General features: G+C 40.8%; 1 protein-coding gene across 8 annotated transcripts in view; it reads left to right on the top strand.

The window, feature by feature from the left end:
* CNBP (CCHC-type zinc finger nucleic acid binding protein) overlaps positions 1–27,171 on the top strand; it is a 439,472-nt gene that overhangs the window by 50,013 nt on the left and 362,288 nt on the right. For all 8 annotated transcript variants that reach the window (XM_071673026.1, XM_071673027.1, XM_071673025.1 and 5 more), the window contains one exon: positions 10,956–11,081. In XM_071673026.1, the coding sequence (XP_071529127.1) occupies positions 10,956–11,081 (126 nt within the window). The remainder of the gene's footprint in view (positions 1–10,955; positions 11,082–27,171) is intronic.

The raw sequence follows: 27,171 nt of genomic DNA, 5'->3' as shown, positions 1-27,171 counted from the left end.
CACTTCCTCCAGTTTTTCTCCATTCAAACTCACCTCCCAATTGACTTGACCCTCAACCCTACTGTACCTAATAACCTTGCTCTTATTCACATTTACTCTTAACTTTCTTCTTCCACACACTTTACCAAACTCAGTCACCAGCTTCTGCAGTTTCTCACATGAATCCGCCACCAGCGCTGTATCATCAGCGAACAACAACTGACTCACTTCCCAAGCTCTCTCATCCCCAACAGACTTCATACTTGCCCCTCTTTCCAAGACTCTTGCATTTACCTCCCTAACAACCCCATCCATAAACAAATTAAACAACCATGGAGACATCACACACCCCTGCCGCAAACCTACATTCACTGAGAACCAATCACTTTCCTCTCTTCCTACACGTACACATGCCTTACATCCTCGATAAAAACTTTTCACTGCTTCTAACAACTTGCCTCCCACACCATATATTCTTAATACCTTCCACAGAGCATCTCTATCAACTCTATCATATGCCTTCTCCAGATCCATAAATGCTATATACAAATCCATTTGCTTTTCTAAGTATTTCTCACATACATTCTTCAAAGCAAACACCTGATCCACACATCCTCTACCACTTCTGAAACCACACTGCTCTTCCCCAATCTGATGCTCTGTACATGCCTTCACCCTCTCAATCAATACCCTCAATGAGAAATATACTTAGAAAAAGAGATAGATTGGTATGTAGGATTTATGGATCTGGAGATGGCATATGATAGGTTTGATAGAGATGCTTTGTGGAAGGGCTTAAGAGGATATGGTGTGGTGAGGTAAGCTTCTTGAAGCAGAGAAGTTTATATCAAGGGTGTAAGGCATGTGTACAAGTAGGAAGAGAGTAGAGTGATTGGTTCCCAGTGAAGGTTGGTCTGCAGCAAGGGTGTGTGATGTCCCCATGGCTGTTTGATTTGTTTATGGATGGAGTGGTTACGGAGGTAAATGCAAGATTTTGGAGAGGGGTGACTTTGCAGTCTTTTGGGGATGAGAGGGCTTGGGAAGTGAGTCAGTTGTTTGCCAACAATACAGCCCTGGTGGCTGATTCAGGTGAGAAATTGCAGAGCTTGGTGACTAAGTTTGGAAAAGTGTGTGAAAGGAGAAGGTTGAGAGTAAATGTGAATAAGAGCAAGGTTATTAGGTTCAATAGGGTTGTTGTTAGGTTAGTTAGGATGTGCTTGAATGGAGAAAAATTGGAGGAAGTGGTGTATTTTAGATATCTTGGAGTGGAGTCAGCAGCAAATGGAACCATGGAAGTGAAAGTGAAACATAAGGTTGGGGAGGGGGCAAAGGTTTTTGAAGCAATGAAGAATGTGTGGAAAGAGAGAATGTTATCTGAGAGAGCAAAAAAAGGATACATTTGAAGGATAATTAATTCCAGCAATATTTTGATTGCAAGGCATGGGCTATATATCATTGTCAGTCTTTCCTCACTCATTTTCTCCCTATGTCCAAACCATTTCAACACACCCACTTCTGCTCTGTCAACCACACTCTTATTTCCACACATCTCTCTTACCCTTACATTACATACTTGTTCAAACCACCTCATGCCACCTATTATCCTCAGACATTTCATTTCCAACAACTCCACCCTCCTCTGTACAACCCTATCTATAGCCCATGTCTCTCAACCATATAACATTGTTGGAACTACTATTCCTTCAAACATACTCATTTTTGCTCTCTTGAGATCACGTTTTCTCCTTTCACACATTCTTCATCGCTCCCAGAACCTTTTGACCCCTCTTCCACCCTGTGACTCACTTCCACTGTTCCATTCACTCCCAGATATCTAAAACACTTCTTCCTCCAATTTTTCTCCATTCACACTTACATCCAATTAATTTGCCCTCAACCCCACTGAACCTAATAAGCTTGCTCTTATTCACATTTACTCTCAACGTTCTCCTTTTACACACTTTTCCAAACTCAGTCACCAACCTCTGCAGTTTGTCACTCGAATCAGCCACTATAAGTATGTATCCATCCATCCATCAGAAACCACACTCTCCAGACAAGCACAAGTTGCCTTTGCTTGCTTGCACTGAGGACATTATGCTTCAGTGCACCACTACAGAGACTGTAGCAACATATCCTAAGACCTTCATGCCCACAGTGCAGTAATGATGAAAAGCTACTATGTACTTGCTTCTCAATTGCCGTACACCCTCTGCACATAACGTTCAGAATATAACAGTGCTTTATGATCTGTTGTACAGACTGATGTGGCTAGCTTCCTGAATGCAACAGAGCCATAATAAGGGTAGAAGATGCTTTTGGGGTAGGAAGTAACTCACTTGGAATCATTGCAAGGCTGTTCTTTGGAGAGTTGAATGCACTTTCATTTATAGAAAGTGTGCTGATGTTTCTTCTTCTAGTAACAGATCTATTTGGTCCATACCTAAAAGCATTTCCAGCATCTGTAATTCACTCTTTCTTCCACTTTGCAGACCTGATCAATCAATTGTAAAATCTCCATTGATAAAGCTCTCTCTAATGTTTTCTCTTAACTTTGGATAATTCACCTTTTAATCCTGTGCTCCATCTCCTATAGTCCCCGTATGGGTATCATGTATTGACCCACAACATACTGTATGATAAACTTTTCACCTGATGTAATTCACATACAGTTGTAAATTGTTTATTCTTATGAAAAAAAATCTCAATCTTGCTGTGTTCTAGAGCCTCTATAAAACTTAGGAAGACCATTATATGAAATATACGATAAGTGAAGGATATTTTTGCCAGAAATCTCAGGTTGAGGGTTACTTGAGATTGCCAGTTACTCGAGTATTTGTGATACTACATGTACTTGAACTTGATGGCCTCTTTGCAGACATCTTGATGGGGAATATGTTGCAGAGCATGGAAAAATCTTGGAAGTACAACTGTTAGACCTGGAGGCAGGCTTTACTGATGCACTGGCTGCTTCAAACTGAAACCTGTTGCTAGTGTCATCAGTGCCTGTGCATGTGCAGCAAATGCGATCTAAATGAAAAACATAAATGAATTAGTTTTGTTATTATATGTTTAAAGAATTTGATATTTTTTTGTACATTTCAATAGGGCAAAATTACAGTTTGCATCATCAATTTACTGTTAGTGGTGTACAGTTTATGTAAATAGTCAAATTTCCAAAATGTGAACGTCCATAATGTGGGGTACCTATGTTTTTTCCACAGGCACTACGTTTCTGTGTTCATCTTAGCCTTACACATGAAATGTTTAAGGACAGTGTTAAGGGTGAGGATGGTTGGATATGAAATAGAGAGAGAGAGAGAGAGAGAGAGAGAGAGAGAGAGAGAGAGAGAGAGAGAGAGAGAGAGAGAGAGAGAGAGATTGTAGTAGTAAGATTAGTATGTAAGAGGGAGCTGAAGAGTGTGTGGTGATGTGGTTTGGACATAAGAGAGCATACATGTCAGATGAAGAAGAAACAAAGAAAGGTGTTAAAGTGAGTAGGAGGTGGAAGAATGTAGCAGAGATTCATGAGAGTTTGGGGCTTGAAGATGCAGATGGGTTTGAGGCATGCAAAGGATAGAGTGAATTGGAATGATGTATGCAAGGGGTGATGTACTGCCAGTGGGCTGAACCAGGTTATTAAATGCGGTCAGGAGAAGCCACAGAAAGTTAAGTGACCTGGTTGTCGATAGGGGCCTCTGTTCTTAATGCAAGCTACCTTCCATGCACCTTGGTACATTCTATCCCATGCATGCCTCTTGGGCTTCAAAATCTTGAGTTATTGGAAGGGTGAGTAATGACTATGTAGTGAGCCAGCACCTCTGTGGCCGTCTCATTGCATTCCTCTGGCCAGGTAGCTGTCTTTTCTTTTTGCCTCACCCACATGTGGATGCTGGCATTCTTTCCACAAGCATATTCAGTTTCTTGTTGTTGCACATAACTAGACAACACTTAACTCATACTCCTCATTTTTTTGTAGTTGCAGTGAGCATCAATTGCAAGCCCATTAGGTGGGGGCTTTAAGTAGAAATAGTAGGTTGGAACATTAGGTAGACACATTTGGTAGAAGTAGTTGGTAGGAACATTAGGTATGAACCTCTAGAAACTCTTGAGCAAGAGTTGCCCTCTGCTAGTGGCCTGTTAAGGGTGAAGCATGAAAGGCTAGGAAGTGGAGTTCATCAGTTATGGAGAGACTGTTGCCATAGCCACCCCCTTGAGGGAATTCCTGAAGGGAATGGGCATCACAGGTATAGATGGATAGACATACACAAATTCTGAACTTTAACCTTGTATCTCTTTGGTCCCTTGTTCACTACCATTACTTCTGACACAAAGATTCTCTTTTGTCAGTCTTTCTGTGCTTGTCATTTTCATATGTTTGAACCATTCTAGCACAGCTGTCTCAACCACACTGCACTTACTACCACATTTCTCTCTCACTGTCATTTCTTACATAATCAACTTGCTTCAATAATTTCACCTTTTTTTTTCAGTGCCCTAGAATCACATCCAAACAACACTGTTGGGTATACTAGACCTTTAACAGATGCTAACCTCTTTCACATGCTCCTCCCTCATCCATTCTGACTCATTTCAGACACATGGTTCTGTCTGCTGTCACATCCATTCCAAGGTACCATAAGCATTCCACTTTCTCCACATTTTCTCCTTTCAAACTTCAACTGAAAACATCTTGTCTGATCACCTTAATGCACATCTTTAACATATATTTCTTCACAGTTACTCTCATCTTTCACTCTCTCCCACATTCTGTCTCCATCTTTTAGAGTGTCATTAAAGTCTGTCACCAGGGCTGTGTCATCTACAAATAGCTGATTCCTCACCCTGTGCTTGCCATAGACCTTTCCTTCTTTAAAACCTCATTCATGACCATGAACAGATTTAACTACTGCACTGACATTTCACATCAGTAATGTGTATCCACCTTCCCTGGAAAGCAGTCACCTTCCTTTCCTCCTGCTTGCATTTGTGCTTTATATTCCTGGCAGAAATTTCCCAACTGCATTTGATGACTTTTCATTTATCTGTTAGTCAAACACTTGCCTCTCTTGATCTTTCTTCTCATGCCCAGGTGCATATGCACCAATAATCACCCACCTCTCTCCATCAACTTTCAGTTTTACCCATATTAATCGAGAATTTACTTTCTTACACTCTATCACATACTCCCACAACTCCTGTTTCAGGAGTATTGCTACTCCTTCCCTACTCCTTCCTCATTTATCTGATATATTTGAAGCAACATCTGCAAGACCTCTGTTAACACTGTCATACATTATCTTCATATCCAAAAGTGCCACATACAGTTGTATATTCTTGTGCTCAAATTTAAAATGAAATTTTCAGGACCCTCTTCTGGTCTGTCCACCCTCTGCCTCTTTTAAGCCACATTGCTCCTGCCCAGTCAGATGTTCTTGATCACTTCTCATGCACTTTACTAGATATACTCAATAGACCCCTGTAATTTAAACATTCACGTTTGCCCCCTTCCCTTGATAGGAGCACTATACATGAATTCTGCCAGTTTTCAGGTAACTTACCTTGGGCCGTACAAACATTTGACAGCTTGACTAACAGGTCACCAACACAGGAAAAGGAAATACTTGAGATGCTAAATGCTGTTTTAGTGTATTCACTATAGAGTGTGTATACCCCAACACTATCATGTATGATTGAGATAAGACCTTGAAGAGCATTAAGACCAATAAGAGATACAAAGGGCTACTGAAGGATTTAGATCGACCTCATATTAGGTACATGGCTCTTGAAATTTCTTGATAGTCACTAAGGGGGTGTGCAGAAACTCGAACTTGGTCATTTAAGATTTTTGGAAACTTGAGGGAAGGGGATCAGTGCCAAGGGTGTTACATAGTGCAAATTTTCCTATATTTTAGAAAATAGAAAAGTATATGGTATAAAAACATTGGAAAGAATGAAAAAATGCATGAGCTCTTGCACAAAAGAAACTACTGAAGTGAGATGCAGTATGGACTGGTAAGATCAAGCATAATGAATCTTGAACACTTGTATGGTAAGTAAGCCCCAATGTAGAAGTGATTAGGTTAATTTGTGCAACTAGGCCATCAGAAGGCATTCAGCTATGTCTGCCTACAAGGAAATGGTGAAGAATTAGCTCTTCAGGGAGACATGATGAAGAGGCTGCTTCAGTAAATGAAAGTAATGTAGGCAGAAAGGAATAAATGCCTTTTCTGATTAGATTATTATTGGCACTTGGGATAGGCTTCAGAGGTCTTGTACCTACAGAGCTCTGGTTGGGCCAAAAGCTGAATTGGGTTATTGGTCAGCCAAGCAGTTGGGAACTGTCTTGCAGCCTTACATAACCACTGCATCCCAGTTGATCTTGTACAGTTTTCAAGTACTTGTATAAGGTCGTCTTAAATTTCTCCATAGTGCATCCCATGGTGTTTATGATGAGTGCTGTCAGTGTATTGAATTTGAATATCCTTGGGCCTTAAATGATTAAGAGGTTAACTGTTTTTGAATTAATGGTTCCTTTTGATATTATTGGTAATATTTTACCATCTTATAGTCATGTTGTGCCAATAGGGAATTATGTTTGAATGTAGGCCAGAGACCATGTCATTTAGGATTTACCGGTATACAAAGTAATTAGTTACCTATTTGTGTAGTACTGGGAGAGAGTTCTACACTTGAGGACTCCATTTCCTAAACATTCTATGCCATCAAGTCGCTGTTGAAACCTCAGAACTTTCAATGTACACTGCATCACTTGTTAGGTTTTCCAGCCATCCACCACCCTAACACTAACCAAAACCTTTATAACATCCTTTCTAAAAGAAAAAGAAAAATCCTCTTTTTTGTTATGGCTTCCAGCTACTCTGGTGCTGCATATCTTGAAGAATTCTTCCCATTCAGTATCATCTTGTTGATTAATGTTGTTTTTATGCCCTCCCTCTCTCCTCTCTTCCATGGTGGGCAGCTTTGTATCCCTCAACCATTCATTGTAGCTCGTATTATCTTAATTGCTCTTTTCTTACTGTTTTGATCAGATCTGTGTTTCTTTAGTTGTGGTGACCAGACTTGAGGCATATTCCAGTTTTTGTTTTATATATTTAATGAATGATTTTCCAAGAGTCCTTGTCCATATATTCCAATACGATTCATATATTTGCCAGCCATTAGTTTGCCTTTTTTATTGTGTAGGAGCAGTAGATTAGGCACAGTGTTGACCTGAACATCTCTTTCCCACTCAGATTTCTATGATTTTACTGTCCCATCCTCATTGCATTGCACTTAATTTGATTGATGTCATTGTCCATTTATCAGACCAACTTTTGGAGAAGTCCAGGTACCCCAGTAGGTTGAATCACTCATTATTATAATTCTTTATTTTCCTCATAATCTTGAGATCACCTGCTAACATGTTTAGGTGTGATTCCAGTCCTTTTGACAGGTCAGTTACATACACTATGACTAGCAGAAGGCCCAAGACTGAGTCCTCTTTAACATTCTCTACCATTACACCTTATGAATTTATGTATGCTGTCTGCATGAACCATGACCGTAGGCATTCTGTACCCTTCACCACTCTTTACTATAACAGTCCTCCTTTACATATTTTTTATAAAGTTTCTTGCTTAATTTCAAGTTATGTCCTCTTGTGTCTGTATCCCTTCATCTCTTGAATAACTTGTCGCTGTTTATGTCTTTGATCTGTGTTGAAAATGTAAAGGTGATCAGGTCACCCCTTGCTCTTCTCTCTTCAAAGGTGGTCAGATTTAAAGCCTTTAGCATTTCCCAGTATCTTAGCTTTCATAATCTATAATTTGTTGCCCTCCTGTGGATGTTCTTTATTAGCTTTGTGCTTTTTTTTTTTTCAAGTGTGGTGACTATATTTGAGATGCTTATTTTAGTTTTGGCCTTGTGTAGGGTAAGAACAGCTTGCTAAATATTTCCTTATCTATATACTTAAAAGTTATCTTGATATTTACCATAAGGCAATTTATTTCCTTTTCTGTTCTCCTAATGTGGGACTATGGTGGTAGGTTAGGGACAATGTTGACTCCAAGTCCTCACACACACATCCTGAAGCTTATTTCCATATTCTTGATTGGTATTTGAACTTCTTAATCAGCCTTCTAAGTGGTACTGTCAGATGCTTTCTAGCAGTCAAGAAATAATCTACTTAGCCTTCCCTTTTGTCTAAGACAGAGCTTACTCTCTCATGGATATCTCAGAGGTTTGTTAAAGGTATTCTTTGCTCCCTTCCATTAAGTAGTCTGTAATCCCTCATTTCTGCCTGTGGATCCAACTTTTTTTTTTTATCAACCCTTGATGAGGAACCTTGACATTCAAAGGCTTTCTTCATATCCTTCTCTCTCAAATAGTTTATTCTAGCAAGGCTGAGTATAAGACACAAAGTTGACTCATAGGTAGTTAATGACAGTTGATACTGTGAAGGGTATTAGGTGCCATTAACAGTTGCTCATGTTATGGAAATGTGTGTGGTATTCTTAGCATCTAGAAGAAAATTATTAACCCTGCTCCATGCACATGAGTGTATAGAGAGGTTATGACTTAATTTGGTTTCTGAAGGAAATCAGTACTTTATAGAAGAGATGTTTTGAATGATTTTGATTGTAAATATAAGGATTCTGTTGTTACAACATTTAAGATCCATTATATTAATGTTTTTTTGAAACTTTTGTTTTAAGTATTTTACTCTGACAATTCTAGATATTTTGTTGAAAGAAAATCTCATATCTTTTTAAGGTCCATTGTATTAGTTCTTTTTTAAGAATGTTATTAGTATTTTATTCTTTTATTGTACTAGTCAAGACATTTTGTTAAAAGAAAGTCTGTTGATGATGACCTTTGTTATTGATTTGTCTGATAATTTGAATTAATTGATTAATCAGCACCTCACTTTCATCTAAGATTGAACTCCTCCTTTCCCTAAAAATCCATGATGTCTTCCAATTAGAAAGTTTTATCCTTTGCAAGCTGTCATTGATTTGTTTTTAGTTTTTTTCCAATGTTTTATAGACCATATTTGTTAGGGAGATTGGCATGTTGTTCTTTGCAGTTTCCAAATCACCCTTCTTATCCCATTTACTAAGCTTGCTGTAGATTTAAGGTACCCTCATGTGAGGGGAATTTTCAGTAAGTCGGAGGGCTTATTATTTCATATTTTGACTTTTAAAGTTGAATATAAAAGTTGTACTGGATCAAAGATTGAATATAACATGCTTTGGTGCCTCCCCTAACCTTCTTGTGGAATGGTTAAAGTTTGTTTATGTTTGAGGGGAAATTCCTGTTAGCACTGTTGGATGCACAAGTTTACTTTTTTGTTTACCTCTTCTCCTTTTTTTGATATTCTAGTACAATTGGGTTTCTTAATGTTTACAGTAGCACAATTGAGTTTTTCAGAATTATTTAGTTTTGTGAATACACATTACTATTGATGCTTATTCAAACAGTGCAGAAGTCTTCTTGGAAAGTTGTTTCTGTCCACATTTCTTTTATTTACTTATGTAAGTCCTAGTTGTGTGTTCAGTATTTTTGTGTTGTATTTACCAGAAAAATAAAGGAAATGGTTATTATTTTATAAATACTGTGCAATTTTACCATCTCTTGGCAACTCCAGGGGTACCTGGATGAAAAGCTGTTTGTATTTTGTATTTTTTTTCTGTCTCCATAGTCATATTTTTGGTTCCGCATTTTTTTCATTACATACAATTGTATATATTTCATTTTTCATTATTGTGTGGATGGGCATAACCAGCTGATCTCTTGTGTGTTTTTTCATCATCTTTATATGAAGTTTGCATCGCTATTTCAGAGCTGTTACTGTCACCTGTTTCACTCTTCTCTGTTTCTTCCTCACCCTCTAGCTTAGAGAGAGTGTTGCATCTGTGATTTCGACAATTCTTCCAGTATTTATTTATGCCTTGGGACTTTAGATGGGTCAGCAGGGACTGAAGGTGCTTATGCAGCAAGTGGATATTATACTGTCTTCCAGTATTTTGATGGCTACTGACCCATATACTAAAATTAGCTCTTTGACATCATTATCACCTGTCACCGTATCATAATGCTGTCACAATTTTTCTCCCTACCAATACTAAAGTATGAAATTTAAGAGGTTGCTGCTGTACCTGCACTCCGCAGTCAATGAAAGGCATATGAGACATTGCTGTTGCAATGTCCTACAGTGGATGGGTTGAATATAGGCACAATATTTGACCAAAAATAAATGATGAAAGTTTATCAGATGGTAGGTTCACAGAAGTCTTTGTGGCATGTAAATCAGATAGCAGGTTCACAGAAATCACTTTGGCATGTAATGTGGAAATGAGTGAATGTGATACAGCGACAGAGGATGACTGGTTTGAGTGGCAAATATGTACAGTAAACCCCCATTCTGACAGAATTCAGTGATTGGAATTCAGCTTCTAATGAACCTTTTTGGACTCCTCAGGCCTAAAATTGGGATGTAATGAACATTTTTATAAAAGTTCTTTTACATCATAAATTTAGTTCTTTAGGCTGAGGCCCCATAGAACTGGGTTTGGAATGCAATGGAAAAGTTCATTGGTGTCTGACCTCAATCCCCGACCGAGATGCTTGGCATCAGGAGGACATGTGATAGCCTGTTATTCATTATGGTTCTTATAGGTATGATGAGATAACATAATATAAAAGTTATGATGATTTTCTTCTCAACACACTTTATAAAATGCTTTTACTGTGGAAGGACACAGTTACTGCTGTGGTGTCTTAGAAACTTTTTAGACATGATTTGTGTTGTGTGATTTTACATTTGACAGATTTATTTGGACATAATTTTATATTAACATAGTCACCATAGCATATTTCATGGATTTAAAGTCCTTACAGTGTATCATTTGCCCCTTTTTATGCAAGCCCACTTGAACAGTGTGGCACAAAATGACATGATCCTTTTTTCCTAGAAAAATGCTACAAGTGCAACCGTCCTGGTCACTTCGCACGTGACTGCAAAGAGGAGGAGGATCATTGCTACCGTTGTGATGGAGTTGGCCATATTGCTAAGGACTGTGAACATTCCTCTGACGAACGTAAGTTTTTACTCCTCAGTATATATCTTTGTGACATTTGAGCGTTATGTATTGATACAACAGCAGGACACTTCTAAAGGTTGAATGGTGTGCTGTATGTCATTTTGAACAGTTTTTATCTTTGGATATACAATTAAGTAGGGATTTTTTTATTTCTTTTAGAATATTTAAAGGACTGTGACTCACAACACAGTTGTAGGTTGAATATACACTACTTCTTGAAATGTATTTAAGCCCATGCATCCATGATTTTGTATTAGTTGTATAGGTAGGAAAAAGCTTGAAAGGGTTTATATGTATTGGAAAATTTTATTTTTTTGTTTATTGATTGATTATTTATGAATATTACCTGATGGCCTCTCCTGCCTTAGTGAGGTAGCATCAGAAAGATCTTATTCACACACATCTGTTCTCTAGCTGTCATATATAGTGTACTATATCCAACACTAACCATCCACAGCTGTAACTCCTTCAAGTTCCCTACTGGAGCCCATTCCTCTTAGAAAACTTCATCAGTATAATTCATTCTATCCTATGTATGCCTGTTGTACTCAAGAATGCTCAGGTTCGGATGCCCCAGAGCCTTTTTCATTCCATTCTTTGATATCCTTGTTCCTTCAACATCAGACACTTAGATACTCTTGTTGTTTCTTTGCTCTTCTTTCTTTATGTCTGGACATTTCAGCATCCTCTGATGAGTTCTTTCACTTTAGATGTGACTACCACACTTCTCTCTTCCTGGTATCTAAGAGAGAGAGAGAGAGAGAGAGAGAGACCATATCAACCTTTTACCTCAGTTTTGCAGCCTTTCTAACCCAGAGAATCTTGCTTTTTCAAGTTTTGTAGAAGAGAATGCATTTTACTTTACATTTTCAGAGATTTTTATAAAACTAAAGAAAATCATATTGGAAATGCATTTTGTGCACTACCTTCACTCTTATGATTTGTAAGAGTTTCATAGTTTTGTTTGCACATACTTAAAAGTGCAAGAGTAAGGCTTGAGTGTCAGGTATATTGCAACCATGCTTGTTTCGATATATTTATACAACTAAAAGCTGATTACTTATTCTTCTTATGATTCATTTGACATACGAACTGTTTTGTTGATAAATTTTTCATAAGAAAATGTTAAAAGTATAAAATCATCAGTTATGCCAGTCAGATGCAGTGTTTCTAAGGTTAGTCAGGTGCTGGCAGTGTAACCTCCATTTGAACTAAGAACATCTTCACCAGTCTTATCTTGACAGATATTTAATGCTGAAAGAGTCTGTATTCATAAAGTTACTCTCCACAAGATCCAAAACAGTCCTTCATCTGCATGGTGCTCTGAATCTAGCCAAAGCCTCTTTTGTTTCTTTCCCAGAAAACTTGAATGTTTTGTCAATGGCATGACTAGAGGGTAACTGGCTGTAGGGAGAAATTACATTGGTGGGTTAAGGCTAACGTAAAGGTTAAGGTAAACCGATGAATGAGAGCCTAGGAGAATAAGATAGCAAGTGTTCATGATTCACATAAGGGGATTTAGGCTTCCACCTTAATATTATAGACTTGTAAGTTGACTTGATAATGAATGATAAAGTTCTATTGTAACCTAAAGGCAGGACAGTCAGGGGAATCAGTTTGAGACCATTTGGGCTGCATGAACTAAAGAAAATAAGTTTTAAAGAAGGCAGAAAAATTTAACAGGAAAGCTAGGAACAAGCCTGTCAGCATACTTTAGCAAAGCCACATAGTGTCTAAAATTTTTGCTTGGAATTGGATTATAGTCTGCTTTGGACTCAAGTGAAGATGTATACCAAGCCTAGTTAGTCATAACAAGATTCACCAGGAAGAGATGAGATAGAGATGAAAGACAAATTGCAAGGGAACGAATGTTGGAAGAAGTTTTGGGAAATTGTTGCTGAACCAAAACCATAAGATAACACAGCTTAAGAAGGAATTGAAGAAACTAAGGAATCATATCAAGATTATGAATGGTGTCATGAGAAGACCTTAGGAATCTGAGACTTTTAAGAGAGGAGAGAGAGAGGTTCAAAGTGAAGGTTGGATTGCGGTAAGGATGTGTGATGTCACCAGGGTCGTTTAATTTGTTTATGCTAGGGTGGTGAAGGAGGTAAATGCAAGTTTTGGAGAGAGGAACGAGTAGGCAGTCTTTTGGGGATGAGAGGGCTTGGGAAGTGAGCCAGTTTTTGTTTGGTGATGATACAGCACTGGTGGCTGATTCCAGTGAGAAACTGCAGAAGGTGACTAAGTTTTGAAGTGTGTGAAAGGAGAAAGTTGAGACTAAATGTGAGTAAAAGCAAGGTTATTAGATTCAGCAGGGTTGAGGGACAAGTTAGTTGGATGTAAGCTTGAATGGAGAAAAATTGGAAGAAGTGAAGTGTTTTTGGCAGTGAATGAAACCATGGAAGTGAGTCATATTGTCGGGAGGGGGCAAAGGTTCTTGGAGCGATGAGAATATAATCTTGTAGAGCAAAAATGGCTGTGTTTGAAGGAATAGTAGTTCCAGCAATATTAAATGGTTGTGAAGTATGGGCTATATATAGGATTGTGCAGAGTAGGAGGGATGTGTTGGAAATGTAATGTGGTTTGATTGAGTAAGTAATGAAAGTGTAAGAGAGATGTTTGTTGGTAAAGAGAGGATGGTTGAGAGAGCAGAAGAGGATGTGTTGAAACGGTTTGAAAGTACGGATAGAATGAGTGAGGGAAGGTTGGCAAAAAGGATATATATGTCAGAAGTGGAGGGAACAAGGGGAAGCTGGAGACCAAATTAGAGGTGGAATGATGGAATGAAAAAGGTATTTGAGTGATCGGGGCCTTGGAACATGCAGGAGGGTGAAAGGCATGCATGGAATAGAGTGAATTGGAATTATGTGGTATACTGGGGTCGACGTGCTGTCAGTGGACTGAAGCAGGGCATGTGAAATATCCGGGATAAACCATGGAAAGTTCTGTGTGTCCTGGATGTGGATAGAGAACTGTGGTTTTGGTGCATTACATGACAGCTAAAGAATGGGTATGAGCAGATAGAGAACTGTGGCTTTGGTGCATTACATGACAGCTAAAGAATGGGTATGAGCAGATGTGGCTTTTCTTCATATGTTTCCTGGCACTACCTTGCTGTCGCAGGGGTTGTCGATGCTGTTTCCTGGGGGTTGGGTTGTTGCCGGGAATAGATGAAGGTGAGCAAGTATAAATATGTTTGCGTATATATGTTTATATACCTAGTTTAAAAGAGCGATATACACAAGTATACATAGGAAAGATGGTCACCAAGCATTATTAGAGTATGTATTAATTGATAGGCATGTAAAAGGGAAGCTTGTATGTAAATGAACTGAGATGTGCATCTGGGTGGATGTTTGATCTCCATCTTGTGGAAGTGAATGTAAAGATTTGTAGAGGTTTTCAAAATAAGAAGAGAATGTCAGGGAGAAGAGAGTAAGCTTGGAAAGCAGACTTGTGTGAAGAAATTCCAGGAGAGATTGAGTGTGGAATGGCAAAATGTGAGAGCAAATGAAGTAAGGAATGGGATGTGTTTACGGAAGTAGTGATGGCATGTGCAAGAGATACATGGGGTATGAGAAAGATGGGAGGTGGGCAGATTAGAAAGGGTAGAATGGTGGGAGTGCAAATGACTGGGAGATGTATATGAGAAAGTGGCAGGAGGTGAAGAGAAAGGTGCAAGGTTTAAGAAAGAGGGCAAATGAGAATTAGGGTGAAAGAGTATCAGTAAACTTTGGGGAGAATATAAAGATATTTTGGAAGGATGGAAATAACATGCACAAGAGAAGAGATCAAATGGGAAAATTGTTGAATGAGGCAGAGAGGGTAGTGATGACAGGCATTGATGGAATGAATATTTTGAAGGATTATTGAATATGTTTGATGATAAAGTTGCAGATGTAGGGAGTTTTGGTTGGGTTTGTGTGCAAAGTGAGAGATTCAGGGAGAGTGGTTTGAAAGTCTTGCGGAAGATCAGATCCAGCAAGGCTATGGGATTGGATGGTATTGCAGTTGAGTTTATTAAGAAAGGGGATGACTTTGTTGTTGATTGATGATCAGGATATTCATGGATCATGATGAAGTACCTGAGAATTAACAGAATGCTTGTATAATGCCATTGTACAAAGGCAAAGGGGGTAAAGATGGCTGTTCAAACTACAGAGGCATAACTTTGTTAAGTATACTTGGAAGATTGTTTGGGAGGATATTGACTGAGATGGTGAAGGCATGTACAGAGCATCAGATTGGGGAGGAGTAGTATGATTTCAGGGGGATTTGTGGATCAGGAGTTTACTTTGAAGAAAGTATGTCAGAAATACTTGCTGTTTGGAAGTTATTAAGAGTATATGGTGAGGGAGGTAAGCTGCTAGAAGCATTGAGAAGTTATCAAGGATGTAATGCATATGTATGAGTAGGAAGAGAGGAGAGCAATTGGTTCCCAGTGAAGGTCGGTCTGCGTCAGGTGTGTATGATGTCACCATGGTTGTTTAGATTGTTACGAATGGGGTTGTTGGGAAAGTAGATGCAGGAGTTATCGAGAGAGGGTTGAGTACGCAGTCTGTTGGGGATGAGAGGGCCTGGGAAGTGAGTCAATTGTTGTTCACTGATGATACAGCGCAGGTTGATGATTCAAGCGAGACACTGCAGAAGTTGGTGCCTTGAGTTTAAAAAATTGTGTTAAAGGAGAAAGTTGAGTAACAAGTTAGTTGGGATGTAAGTCTGAATGGAGAAAAATTGGAGAAAGTGAAATGTTTTAAATATCTGATAGTGGACTTGACAGCGAATGGAATCATGGACGTGAGTCATAGGGTGGGGGAGGGGGCAATGTTTCTGAGAGCATTGAAGAATGTGTGGAAAGAGAGAGTGTAATATCCTAGAGCAAAAGTTGTTATGTTTGAAGGAATAATAGTTCCAGCAATATTATATGGTTGCGAGGCATGGGCTATAGATAGGGTTGTCCAGAGGAGGGTGGATGAGTTGGAGATGAAATATTTGAGGACAACATGTGGTTTGACTGAGTAAGTATTGAAAAGATGAGAGAGATGTGTGGTATTAAAAAGAGTGTGATTGAGAGAGCAGAAGAGGGTATGTTGAAGTGGTTTGGACATATGTAGAGAAGGAGTGAGGAAAGATTGACAGAGGATATATGTGGTAGAAGTGGAGTGAACAAGGAGAAGCAGGAGACCAAATTGGTGATGGAAGGATGGAGGGTAAAAGATTTTGAGCACTTGAGGCCTGAACATTAGGAGAGTGAAAAGCATGCATGGAATAGAGTGAATTGGAACGATGTGGTATACTGAGGTTGATGTGCTGTCAGTGGACTGAAGCAGGGCATGTGAAACATCTGGGGGTAAACCATGGAAAGGTCTGTTGGTCCTGGATGTGGAAAGCTAGCTGTGACTTTGGTGCATTACATGTGACAGAGAATGAATGAGAGTAGATGTGTCCCTTCTTTGTGTGCTTCCTGGCACTATTTTGCTGACGTACAGGTTGGTGATTGGGATTGGGGAGAGAAGGAAATGTATATGTTATCTTTTTTCTTTTCATTCATGGATTTGTGCTGTGTCCTGTGGGGCGGTTTTGGCGTCAGGAATGGATGAAGGCGAGCAAGTATATGTACATGTGTATATATTATTTATTTTACATAATCACTGTTTCCAGCGTCAGTGAGATAGTGCCTGGAAACAGACGAAGAATGACGCATCCATTCATGTACACATTTTTTTTTTTTTTTTTTTTTGTCTCCCGCGTTTGCGAGGTAGCGCAAGGAAACAGACGAAAGAAATGGCCCAACCCACCCCCATACACATGTATATACATACGTCCACACACGCAAATATACATACCTACACAGCTTTCCATGGTTTACCCCAGATGCTTCACATGCCCTGATTTACTCCACTGACAGCACGTCAACCCCGGTATACCACATCGATCCAATTCACTCTATTCCTTGCCCTCCTTTCACCCTCCTGCATGTTCAGGCCCCGATCACTCAAAATCTTTTTCACTCCATCTTTCCACCTCCAATTTGGTCTCCCACTTCTCCTCGTTCCCTCCACCTCCGACACATATATCCTCTTGGTCAATCTTTCCTCACTCATTCTCTTCATGTGCCCAAACCACTTCAAAACACCCTCTTCTGCTCTCTCAACCACGCTCTTTTTATTTCCACACATCTCTCTTACCCTTATGTTACTTACTCGATCAAACCACCTCACACCACACATTGTCCTCAAACATCTCATTTCCAGCACATCCATCCTCCTGCGCACAACTCTATCCATAGCCCACGCCTCGCAACCATACAACATTGTTGGAACCACTATTCCTTCAAACATACCCATTTTTACTTTCCGAGATAATGTTCTCGACTTCCACACATTCTTCAAGGCCCCCAGGATTTTTGCCCCCTCCCCCACCCTATGATCCACTTCCGCTTCCATGGTTCCATCCGCTGCCAGATCCACTCCCAGATATCTAAAACACTTCACTTCCTCCAGTTTTTCTCCATTCAAACTCACCTCCCAATTGACTTGACCCTCAACCCTACTGTACCTAATAACCTTGCTCTTATTCACATTTACTCTTAACTTTCTTCTTCCACACACTTTTCCAAACTCAGTCACCAGCTTCTGCAGTTCCTCACATGAATCAGCCACCAGCGCTGTATCATCAGCGAACAACAACTGACTCACTTCCCAAGCTCTCTCCTCCCCAACAGACTTCATACTTGCCCCTCTTTCCAAAACTCTTGCATTTACCTCCCTAACAACCCCATCCATAAACAAATTAAACAACCATGGAGACATCACACACCCCTGCCGCAAACCTACATTCACTGAGAACCAATCACTTTCCTCTCTTCCTACACGTACACAAACTTATACCTCTGTAATTTGAGCACTCACTCTTATCCCCTTTGCCTTTGTACAATGGCACTATGCACGCATTCCGCCAATCCTCAGGCACCTCACCATGAGTCATACATACATTAGATAACCTTACCAACCAGTCAATAATACAGTCACCCCCTATTTTAATAAATTCCACTGCAATACCATCCAAACCTGCTGCCTTGCCGGCTTTCATCTTCCGCAAAGCTTTTACTACCTCTTCTCTGTTTACCAAATCATTTTCCCTAACCCTCTCACTTTGCACACCACCTCGACCAAAACACCCTATATCTGCCACTCTATCATCAAACACATTCAACAAACCTTCAAAATACTCACTCCATCTCCTTCTCACATCACCACTACTTGTTATCACCTCCCCATTTGCGCCCTTCACTGAAGTTCCCATTTGCTCCCTTGTCTTACGCACTTTATTTACCTCCTTCCAGAACATCTTTTTATTCTCCCTAAAATTTACTGATACTCTCTCACCCCAACTCTCATGTGCCCTCTTTTTCACCTCTTGCACCTTTCTCTTGACCTCTTGTCTCTTTCTTTTATACATCTCCCACTCAATTTCATTTTTTCCCTGCAAAAATTGTCCAAATGCCTCTCTCTTCTCTTTCACTAATAATCTTACTTCTTCATCCCACCACTCACTACCCTTTCTAATCAACCCACCTCCCACTCTTCTCATGCCACAAGCATCTTTTGCGCAATCCATCACTGATTCCCTAAATACATCCCATTCCTCCCCCACTCCCCTTGCTTCCATTGATCTCACCTTTTTCCATTCTGTACTCAGTCTCTCCTGGTACTTCCTCACACAAGTCTCCTTCCCAAGCTCACTTACTCTCACCACCCTCTTCACCCCAACATTCACTCTTCTTTTCTGAAAACCCCTACAAATCTTCACCTTAGCCTCCACAAGATAATGATCAGACATCCCTCCAGTTGCACCTCTCAGCACATTAACATCCAAAAGTCTCTCTTTCGCGTGCCTGTCAATTAACACGTAATCCAATAACGCTCTCTGGCCATCTCTCCTACTTACATACGTATACTTATGTATATCTCACTTTTTAAACCAGGTATTCCCAATCACCAGTCCTTTTTCAGCACATAAACCTACAAGCTCTTCACCATTTCCATTTACAACACTGAACACCCCATGTATACCAATTATTCCCTCAACTGCCACATTACTCACCTTTGCATTCAAATCACCCATCACTATAACCCGGTCTCGTGCATCAAAACCACTAACACACTCATTCAGCTGCTCCCAAAACACTTGCCTCTCATGATCTTTCTTCTCATGCCCAGGTGCATATGCACCAATAATCACCCATCTCTCTCCATCAGCTTTCAGTTTTACCCATATCAATTGAGAATTTACTTTCTTACATTCTATCACATACTCCCACATAATGCCCACATATGCACATATACATACATATACTTACACACACAGACATTACATATATACACATAATTTCTTGCCTTCATCCATTGTTGTTGCTACCCGACCCCACAGGAAATGCTATCCCCTGCTTTAGCGCAGAAGTGCCAGGAATACAAACTAAAAGGCCCCATTTGTTCACATTCAGTCTAGCTGTCATGTGCAATGCACTGAAACCACAGCTCCCTATCCACATCCAGGCCCCACAAACCTTCCCATGTTTTACCCCAGACGCTTCACTTTCCCTGGTTCAGTCCATTGACAGCGAGTTGCCCCTGGTATACCACATCGTTCCAATTCACTCTATTCCTTGCACGCCTCTCACCCTCCTGTATGTTCAGGCCTCGATCGCTTAAAATCTTTTTCACTCCTTCTTTCCACCTCCAACTGGGTCTCCCACTTCTTGTTTCCTCCACTTCTGACACATATATCCTCTTTGTCAATCTTTCCTCACTTATTCTATCCATATGTCCAGACCACTTCAACACACCCTCTTCTGCTCTCTCAACCACACTTTTTTTTATTTCCTCATCTCTAACCCTTACATTACTTATTTGATCAAACCACCTCATGTATATTTGATTATATATATACTTAGTTTTTATCGAGGATGTAAGGCATGTGTACGTGTAGGAAGAGAGGAAAATGATTGGTTCTCAGTGAATGTAGGTTTGCGGCAGGGGTGTGTGATGTCTCCATGGTTGTTTAATTTGTTTATGGATGGGGTTGTTAGGGAGGTGAATGCAAGAGTTTTGGAATTAGGGGCAAGTATGAAGTCTGTTGGGAATGAGAGAGCTTGGGAAGTGAGTCAGTTGTTGTTCGCTGATGATACAGCGCTGGTGGCTGATTCATGTGAGAAACTGCAGAAGCTGGTGACTGAGTTTGGTAAAGTGTGTGAAAGAAGAAAGTTAAGAGTAAATGTGAATAAGAGCAAGGTTATTATGTACAGTAAGGTTGAGGGTCAAGTCAATTGGGAGGTGAGTTTGAATGGAGAAAAACTGGAGGAAGTGAAGTGTTTTAGATATCTGGGAGTGGATCTGGCAGCGGATGGAACCATGGAAGTGGAAGTGGATCATAGGGTGGGGGAGGGGGCGAAAATTCTGGGAGCCTTGAAGAATGTGTGGAAGTCGAGAACATTATCTCGGAAAGCAAAAATGAGTATGTTTGAAGGAATAGTGGTTCCAACAATGTTGTATGCTTGCGAGGCGTGGGCTATGGATAGAGTTGTGCGCAGGAGGATGGATGTGCTGGAAATGAGATGTTTGAGGACATTGTGTGGTGTGAGGTGGTTTGATTGAGTAAGTAATGTAAGGGTAAGAGAGATGTGTGGAAATAAAAAGAGCGTGGTTGAGAGAGCAGAAGAGGGTGTTTTGAAATGGTTTGGGCACATGGAGAGAATGAGTGAGGAAAGATTGACCAAGAGGATATATGTGTCGGAGGTGGAGGGAACGAGGAGAAGAGGGAGACCAAATTGGAGGTGGAAAGATGGAGTGAAAAAGATTTTGAGTGATCGGGGCCTGAACATGCAGGAGGGTGAAAGGAGGACAAGGAATAGAGTGAATTGGAGCGATGTGGTATACCGGGGTTGACGTGCTGTCAGTGGATTAAATCGGGGCATGTGAAGTGTCTGGGGTAAACCATGGAAAGCTGTGTAGGTATGTATATTTTGCGTGTGTGGATGTATGTATATACATGTGTATGGGGGTGGGTTGGGCCATTTCTTTCGTCTGTTTCCTTGCGCTACCTCGCAAACGCGGGAGACAGCGACAAAGTATAATAATAAAAAAAAAAAAATACTTAGGAAGCGAGTCAATTGTTGTTCGCTGATGATACAGCGCTGGTAGCTGACTCGGGTGAGAAACTGCAGAAGCTGGTGACTGAGTTTGGTAAAGTGTGAAAGAGGAAAGTTGAGGGTATATGTGAATAAGAGAAAGGTTATTAGTTTCAATAGGGTTAAGGGACAAGTTAATTGTGAGGTGTTTGAATGGAGAAAAACTTAGGGAAGTGAAGTGTTTTAGATATCTTGGAGAGGACTTAGCAGCGGATGGAACCATGGAAGTGGAAGAGAGTCACAGGATGGGGAAGGGGGCGAAGGTTCTGGGAGCATTGAAGAATGTGTGGAAGGTGAGAACGTTATCTTGGAGAGCAAAAATGGGTATGTTTGAAGGAATAGTGGTTCCAACAATGTTATATGATTGTGAGGCATGGGCTACAGATAGGGTGGTGCAGAGGAGTATGGACGTGTTGGAAATCAGAATGGCCAAACCCACCCACATACACATGTATATACATACACGTCCACACACGCAAATATACATACCTATACATCTCATCTTATATATACACTTGCAGACATATACATAAATACACATGTACATAATTCATACTGTCTGCCTTTGTTCATTCCCATCGCCACCCTGCCACGCATGAAATAACAACCCCCTCACCCCTCATGCGCGCGAGGTAGCGCTAGGAAAAGACAACAAAGGCCACATTTGTTCACACTCAGTCTCTAGCTGTCATGTAATAATGCACCGAAACCACAGATCTCTTTCCACATCCAGGCCCCACAGAACTTTCCATGGTTTACCCCAGATGCTTCACATGGCAGATATAGGGTGTTTTGGTCGAGGTGGTGTGCAAAGTGAGAGGGTTAGGGAAAATGATTTGTTAAACAGAGAAGAGGTAGTGAAAGCTTTGCGGAAGATGAAAGCCGGCAAGGCAGCAGGTTTGGATGGTATTGCAGTGGAATTTATTAAAAAAGGGGGTGACTGTATTGTTGACTGGTTGGTAAGGTTATTTAATGTATGTATGACTCATGGTGAGGTGCCTGAGGATTGGCGGAATGCATGCATAGTGCCATTGTACAAAGGCAAAGAGGATAAGAGTGAGTGCTCAAATTACAGAGGTATAAGTTTGTTGAGTATTCCTGGTAAATTATATGGGAGGGTATTGATTGAGAGGGTGAAGGCATGTACAGAGCATCAGATTGGGGAAGAGCAGTGTGGTTTCAGAAGTGGTAGAGGATGTGTGGATCAGGTGTTTGCTTTGAAGAATGTATGTGAGAAATACTTAGAAAAGCAAATGGATTTGTATGTAGCATTTATGGATCTGGAGAAGGCATATGATAGAGTTGATAGAGATGCTCTGTGGAAGGTATTAAGAATATATGGTGTAGGAGGAAAGTTGTTAGAAGCAGTGAAAAGTTTTTATCGAGGATGTAAGGCATGTGTACGTGTAGGAAGAGAGGAAAGTGATTGGTTCTCAGTGAATGTAGGTTTGCGGCAGGGGTGTGTGATGTCTCCATGGTTGTTTAATTTGTTTATGGATGGGGTTGTTAGGGAGGTAAATGCAAGAGTTTTGGAAAGAGGGGCAAGTATGAAGTCTGTTGGGGATGAGAGAGCTTGGGAAGTGAGTCAGTTGTTGTTCGCTGATGATACAGCGCTGGTGGCTGATTCATGTGAGAAACTGCAGAAGCTGGTGACTGAGTTTGGTAAAGTGTGTGGAAGAAGAAAGTTAAGAGTAAATGTGAATAAGAGCAAGGTTATTAGGTACAGTAGGGTTGAGGGTCAAGTCAATTGGGAGGTGAGTTTGAATGGAGAAAAACTGGAGGAAGTGAAGTGTTTTAGATATCTGGGAGTGGATCTGGCAGTGGATGGAAACATGGAAGCGGAAGTGGATCATAGGGTGGGGGAGGGGGTGAAAATTCTGGGGGCCTTGAAGAATGTGTGGAAGTCGAGAACATTATCTCGGAAAGCAAAAATGGGTATGTTTGAAGGAATAGTGGTTCCAACAATGTTGTATGGTTGCGAGGCGTGGGCTATGGATAGAGTTGTGCGCAGGAGGATGGATGTGCTGGAAATGAGATGTTTGAGGACAATGTGTGGTGTGAGGTGGTTTGATCGAGTGAGTAACGTAAGGGTAAGAGAGATGTGTGGAAATAAAAAGAGCGTGGTTGAGAGAGCAGAAGAGGGTGTTTTGAAGTGGTTTGGGCACATGGAGAGAATGAGTGAGGAAAGATTGACCAAGAGGATATATGCGTCGGAGGTGGAGGGAACGAGGAGAAGAGGGAGACCAAATTGGAGGTGGAAAGATGGAGTGAAAAAGATTTTGTGTGATCGGGGCCTGAACATGCAGGAGGGTGAAAGGAGGGCAAGGAATAGAGTGAATTGGAGCGATGTGGTATACCGGGGTTGACGTGCTGTCAGTGGATTGAATCAAGGCATGTGAAGCGTCTGGGGTAAACCATGGAAAGCTGTGTAGGTATGTATATTTGCGTGTGTGGACGTATGTATATACATGTGTATGGGGGGGGGGGGGGGGGTTGGGCCATTTCTTTCGTCTGTTTCCTTGCGCTACCTCGCAAACGCGGGAGACAGCGACAAAGTATAATAAAAAAAAAAATAAATAGCTTCACATGCCCTGGTTCAATCCATTGACAGCATGTCGACTCCAGTACAACACATCGTTCCAGTTCCCTCTATTCCTTGCACGCCTTTCACCCTCCTGCATGTTCAGGCCCCGTTCACTCAAAATCTTTTTCACTCCATCTTTCCACCTCCAACTTGGTCTCCCACTTTTCCTCTTTCCCTCCATCTCTGACACATATATCCTCTTTGTCAATCTTTCCTCACTCATTCTCTCCATGTGACCAAACCATTTCAAAACACCCTCTTCTGCTCTCTCAACCACACTCTTTTTATTACCTCACATCTGTCTTACCCTATTATTACTTACTCGATCAAACTACCTCAAATCACATATTGTCCTAAAACATCTCATTTCCAGCACATCCACCCCCTCTGCATAACTCTATCCATAGCCCACGCCTCGCAACCATAGAACATTGTTGGAACCACTATTCCTTCAAACATACCCATTTTCGCTTTCCGATATAATGTTCCCGACTTCCACACATTCTTCAACGCTCCCAGAACTTTCTCCCCCTCCCCCACCCTGTGATTCACTTCCATGGTTCCATCTGCTGCCAAATCCACTCTCAGATATCTAAAACACTTCACTTCCTCCAGTTTTTCTCCATTCAAACTTACCTCCCAATTGACTTGTCCCTCAACCCCACTGTACCTAATAACCTTGCTCTTATTCACATTTACTCTCAGATTTCTTCTTTCACACACCTTACCAAACTCAGTCACCAGCTTCTGCAGTTTCTCACATGAATCAGCCACCAGCACTGTATCATCAGCAAACAACAACTGACTCACTTTCCAAGCTCTCTCATCCACAACAGACTGCATACTTGCCCCTCTTTCCAAAACTCTTGCATTCACCTCCCTAACAACCCCATCCATAAACAAATTAAACAACCATGGAGACATCACACACCCCTGCCGCAAACCTACATTCACTGAGAACCAATTCACTTTCCTCTCTTCCTACACGTACACATGCCTTACATCCTCGATGAGAACTTTTCACTGCTTCTAACAACTTTTCTCCCACACCATATATTATTAATACCTTCCACAGAGCATCTCTATCAACTCTTATCATATGCCTTCTCCAGATCCATAAATGCTACATACATATCCATTTGCTTTTCTAAGTATTTCTCACATACATTCTTCAAAGCAAACACCTGACCCACACTTCTGAAACCACACTGCTCCTCACCAATCTGATGCTCTGTACATGTCTTCACCCTCTCAGTCAATACCCTCCCATATAATTTCCCAGGAATACTCAACAAACTTATACCTCTGTAATTTGAGCATTCACTTTTATCCCCTTTGCCTTTGTACAATGGCACTATGCAAGCATTCTGCCAATCCTCAGGCACCTCACCATGAGTCATACATACGTTAAATAACCTTACCAACCAGTCAGCAATACAGTCACCCCCATTTTTTTTACAAATTCCACTGTAATACCATCCGAACCCGCTGCCTTGCTGGCTTTCATCATTGGCAAAGCTTTTACTACCTCTTCTCTGTTTACCAAATCATTTTCCCTAACCCTCTCACTTTGCACACCACCTCGACCAAAATGCCCTATTTCTGCAACTCTATCATCAAACACATTCAGCAGACCTTCAAAATACTCACTACATCTCCTTCTCGCAACATCACTAATTGTTATCACCTCCCCATTATCCCCCTCCACTGAAGTTCCCATTTGTTCCCTTGTCTGACGCTCTTTATTTACCTCCTTCCAAAACATCTTTTTATTCTCCCTAAAATTTAATGATACTCTCTCACCCCAACTCTCATTTGCCCTCTTTTTCACCTCTTGCACCTTTCTCTTGACCTCCTGCCTCTTTCTTTTATACATCTCCCAGTCATTTGCATTATTTCCCTGCAAAAATCGTCCAAATGCCTCTCTCTTCTCTTTCACTGATAATCTTCTTCATCCCCCCATTCTCTACCCTTTCTAATCTGCCCACCTCCCACACTTCTCATGCCATAAGCATCTTTTGTGCAAGCCATCAGTGCTTCCATAAATACATCCCATTCCTCCCCACTCCCCTTACGTCCTTTGTTCTCACCTTTTTCCATTCTGTACTCGGTCTCTCCTGGTGCTTCCTCACACAAGTTTCCTTCCCAAGCTCACTTACTCTCACCACTCTGTTCACCCAACATTCTCCCTTCTTTTTTGAAAACCTCTACAAATCTTCACCTTCGCCTCCACAAGATAATGATCGGACATCTCTCCAGTTGCACCTCTCAGCACTTTAACATCCAAAAGTCTCTCTTTTGCACGCCTATCAATCAACACGTAATCCGACAATGCTCTCTGGCCATCTCTCCTACTTACGTACGTATACTTATGTGTATCTCTCTTTTTAAATCAGTTATTCCCAATCACCAGTCCTTTTTCAGCGCATAAATCTACAAGCTCCTCACCATTTCCATTTACAACACTGAACACCCCATGTACACCAGTTGTTCCCTTAACTGCCACATTACTCACCTTTGCATTCAAATCACCCATCACTATAACCCGGTCTCGTTCATCAAAACTACTAACACACTCACTCAGCTGTTCCCAAAACACTTGCCTCTCATGATCTTTCTTATGCCCAGGTGCATATGCACCAATAATCACCCATCTCTCTCCATCAACTTTCAGTTTTATCCATATCAATCTAGAGTTTACTTTCCTACACTCTATCACATACTCCCACATAATGCCCACATATGCACATATACATACATATACTTACACACACAGACATTACATATTAACACATAATTTTCTTGCCTTCATCCATTGTTGTTGCTACCGACCCCACAGGAAATGCTATCCCCTGCTTTAGCGCAGAAGTGCCAGGAATACAAACTACAAGGAAGGGCCCCATTTGTTCACATTCAGTCTAGCTGTCATGTGCAGATGCACTGAAACCACAGCTCCCTATCCACATCCAGGCCCCACAAACCTTCCCATGTTTTACCCCAGACGCTTCACTTTCCCTGTTCAGTCCATTGACAGCGAGTTGCCCCTGGTATACCACATCGTTCCAATTCACTCTATTCCTTGCACGCCTTTCACCCTCCTGCATGTTCAGGCCCGATCACTCAAAATCTTTTTCACTCCATCTTTCCACCTCCAACTGGGTCTCCCACTTCTTGTTTCCTCCACTTCTGACACATATATCCTCTTGGTCAATCTTTCCTCACTTATTCTATCCATATGTCCAGACCACTTCAACACACCCTCTTCTGCTCTCTCAACCACACTTTTTTTTATTTCCTCATCTCTAACCCTT

This window comes from Panulirus ornatus, chromosome 18 (assembly GCF_036320965.1).
Source record: "Panulirus ornatus isolate Po-2019 chromosome 18, ASM3632096v1, whole genome shotgun sequence".
In the NCBI taxonomy this organism is placed as follows: Eukaryota; Metazoa; Arthropoda; class Malacostraca; order Decapoda; family Palinuridae; genus Panulirus; species Panulirus ornatus.
Note: the sequence above shows the minus strand (reverse complement) of the source record. Positions and strands in the feature narration are given on the sequence as shown.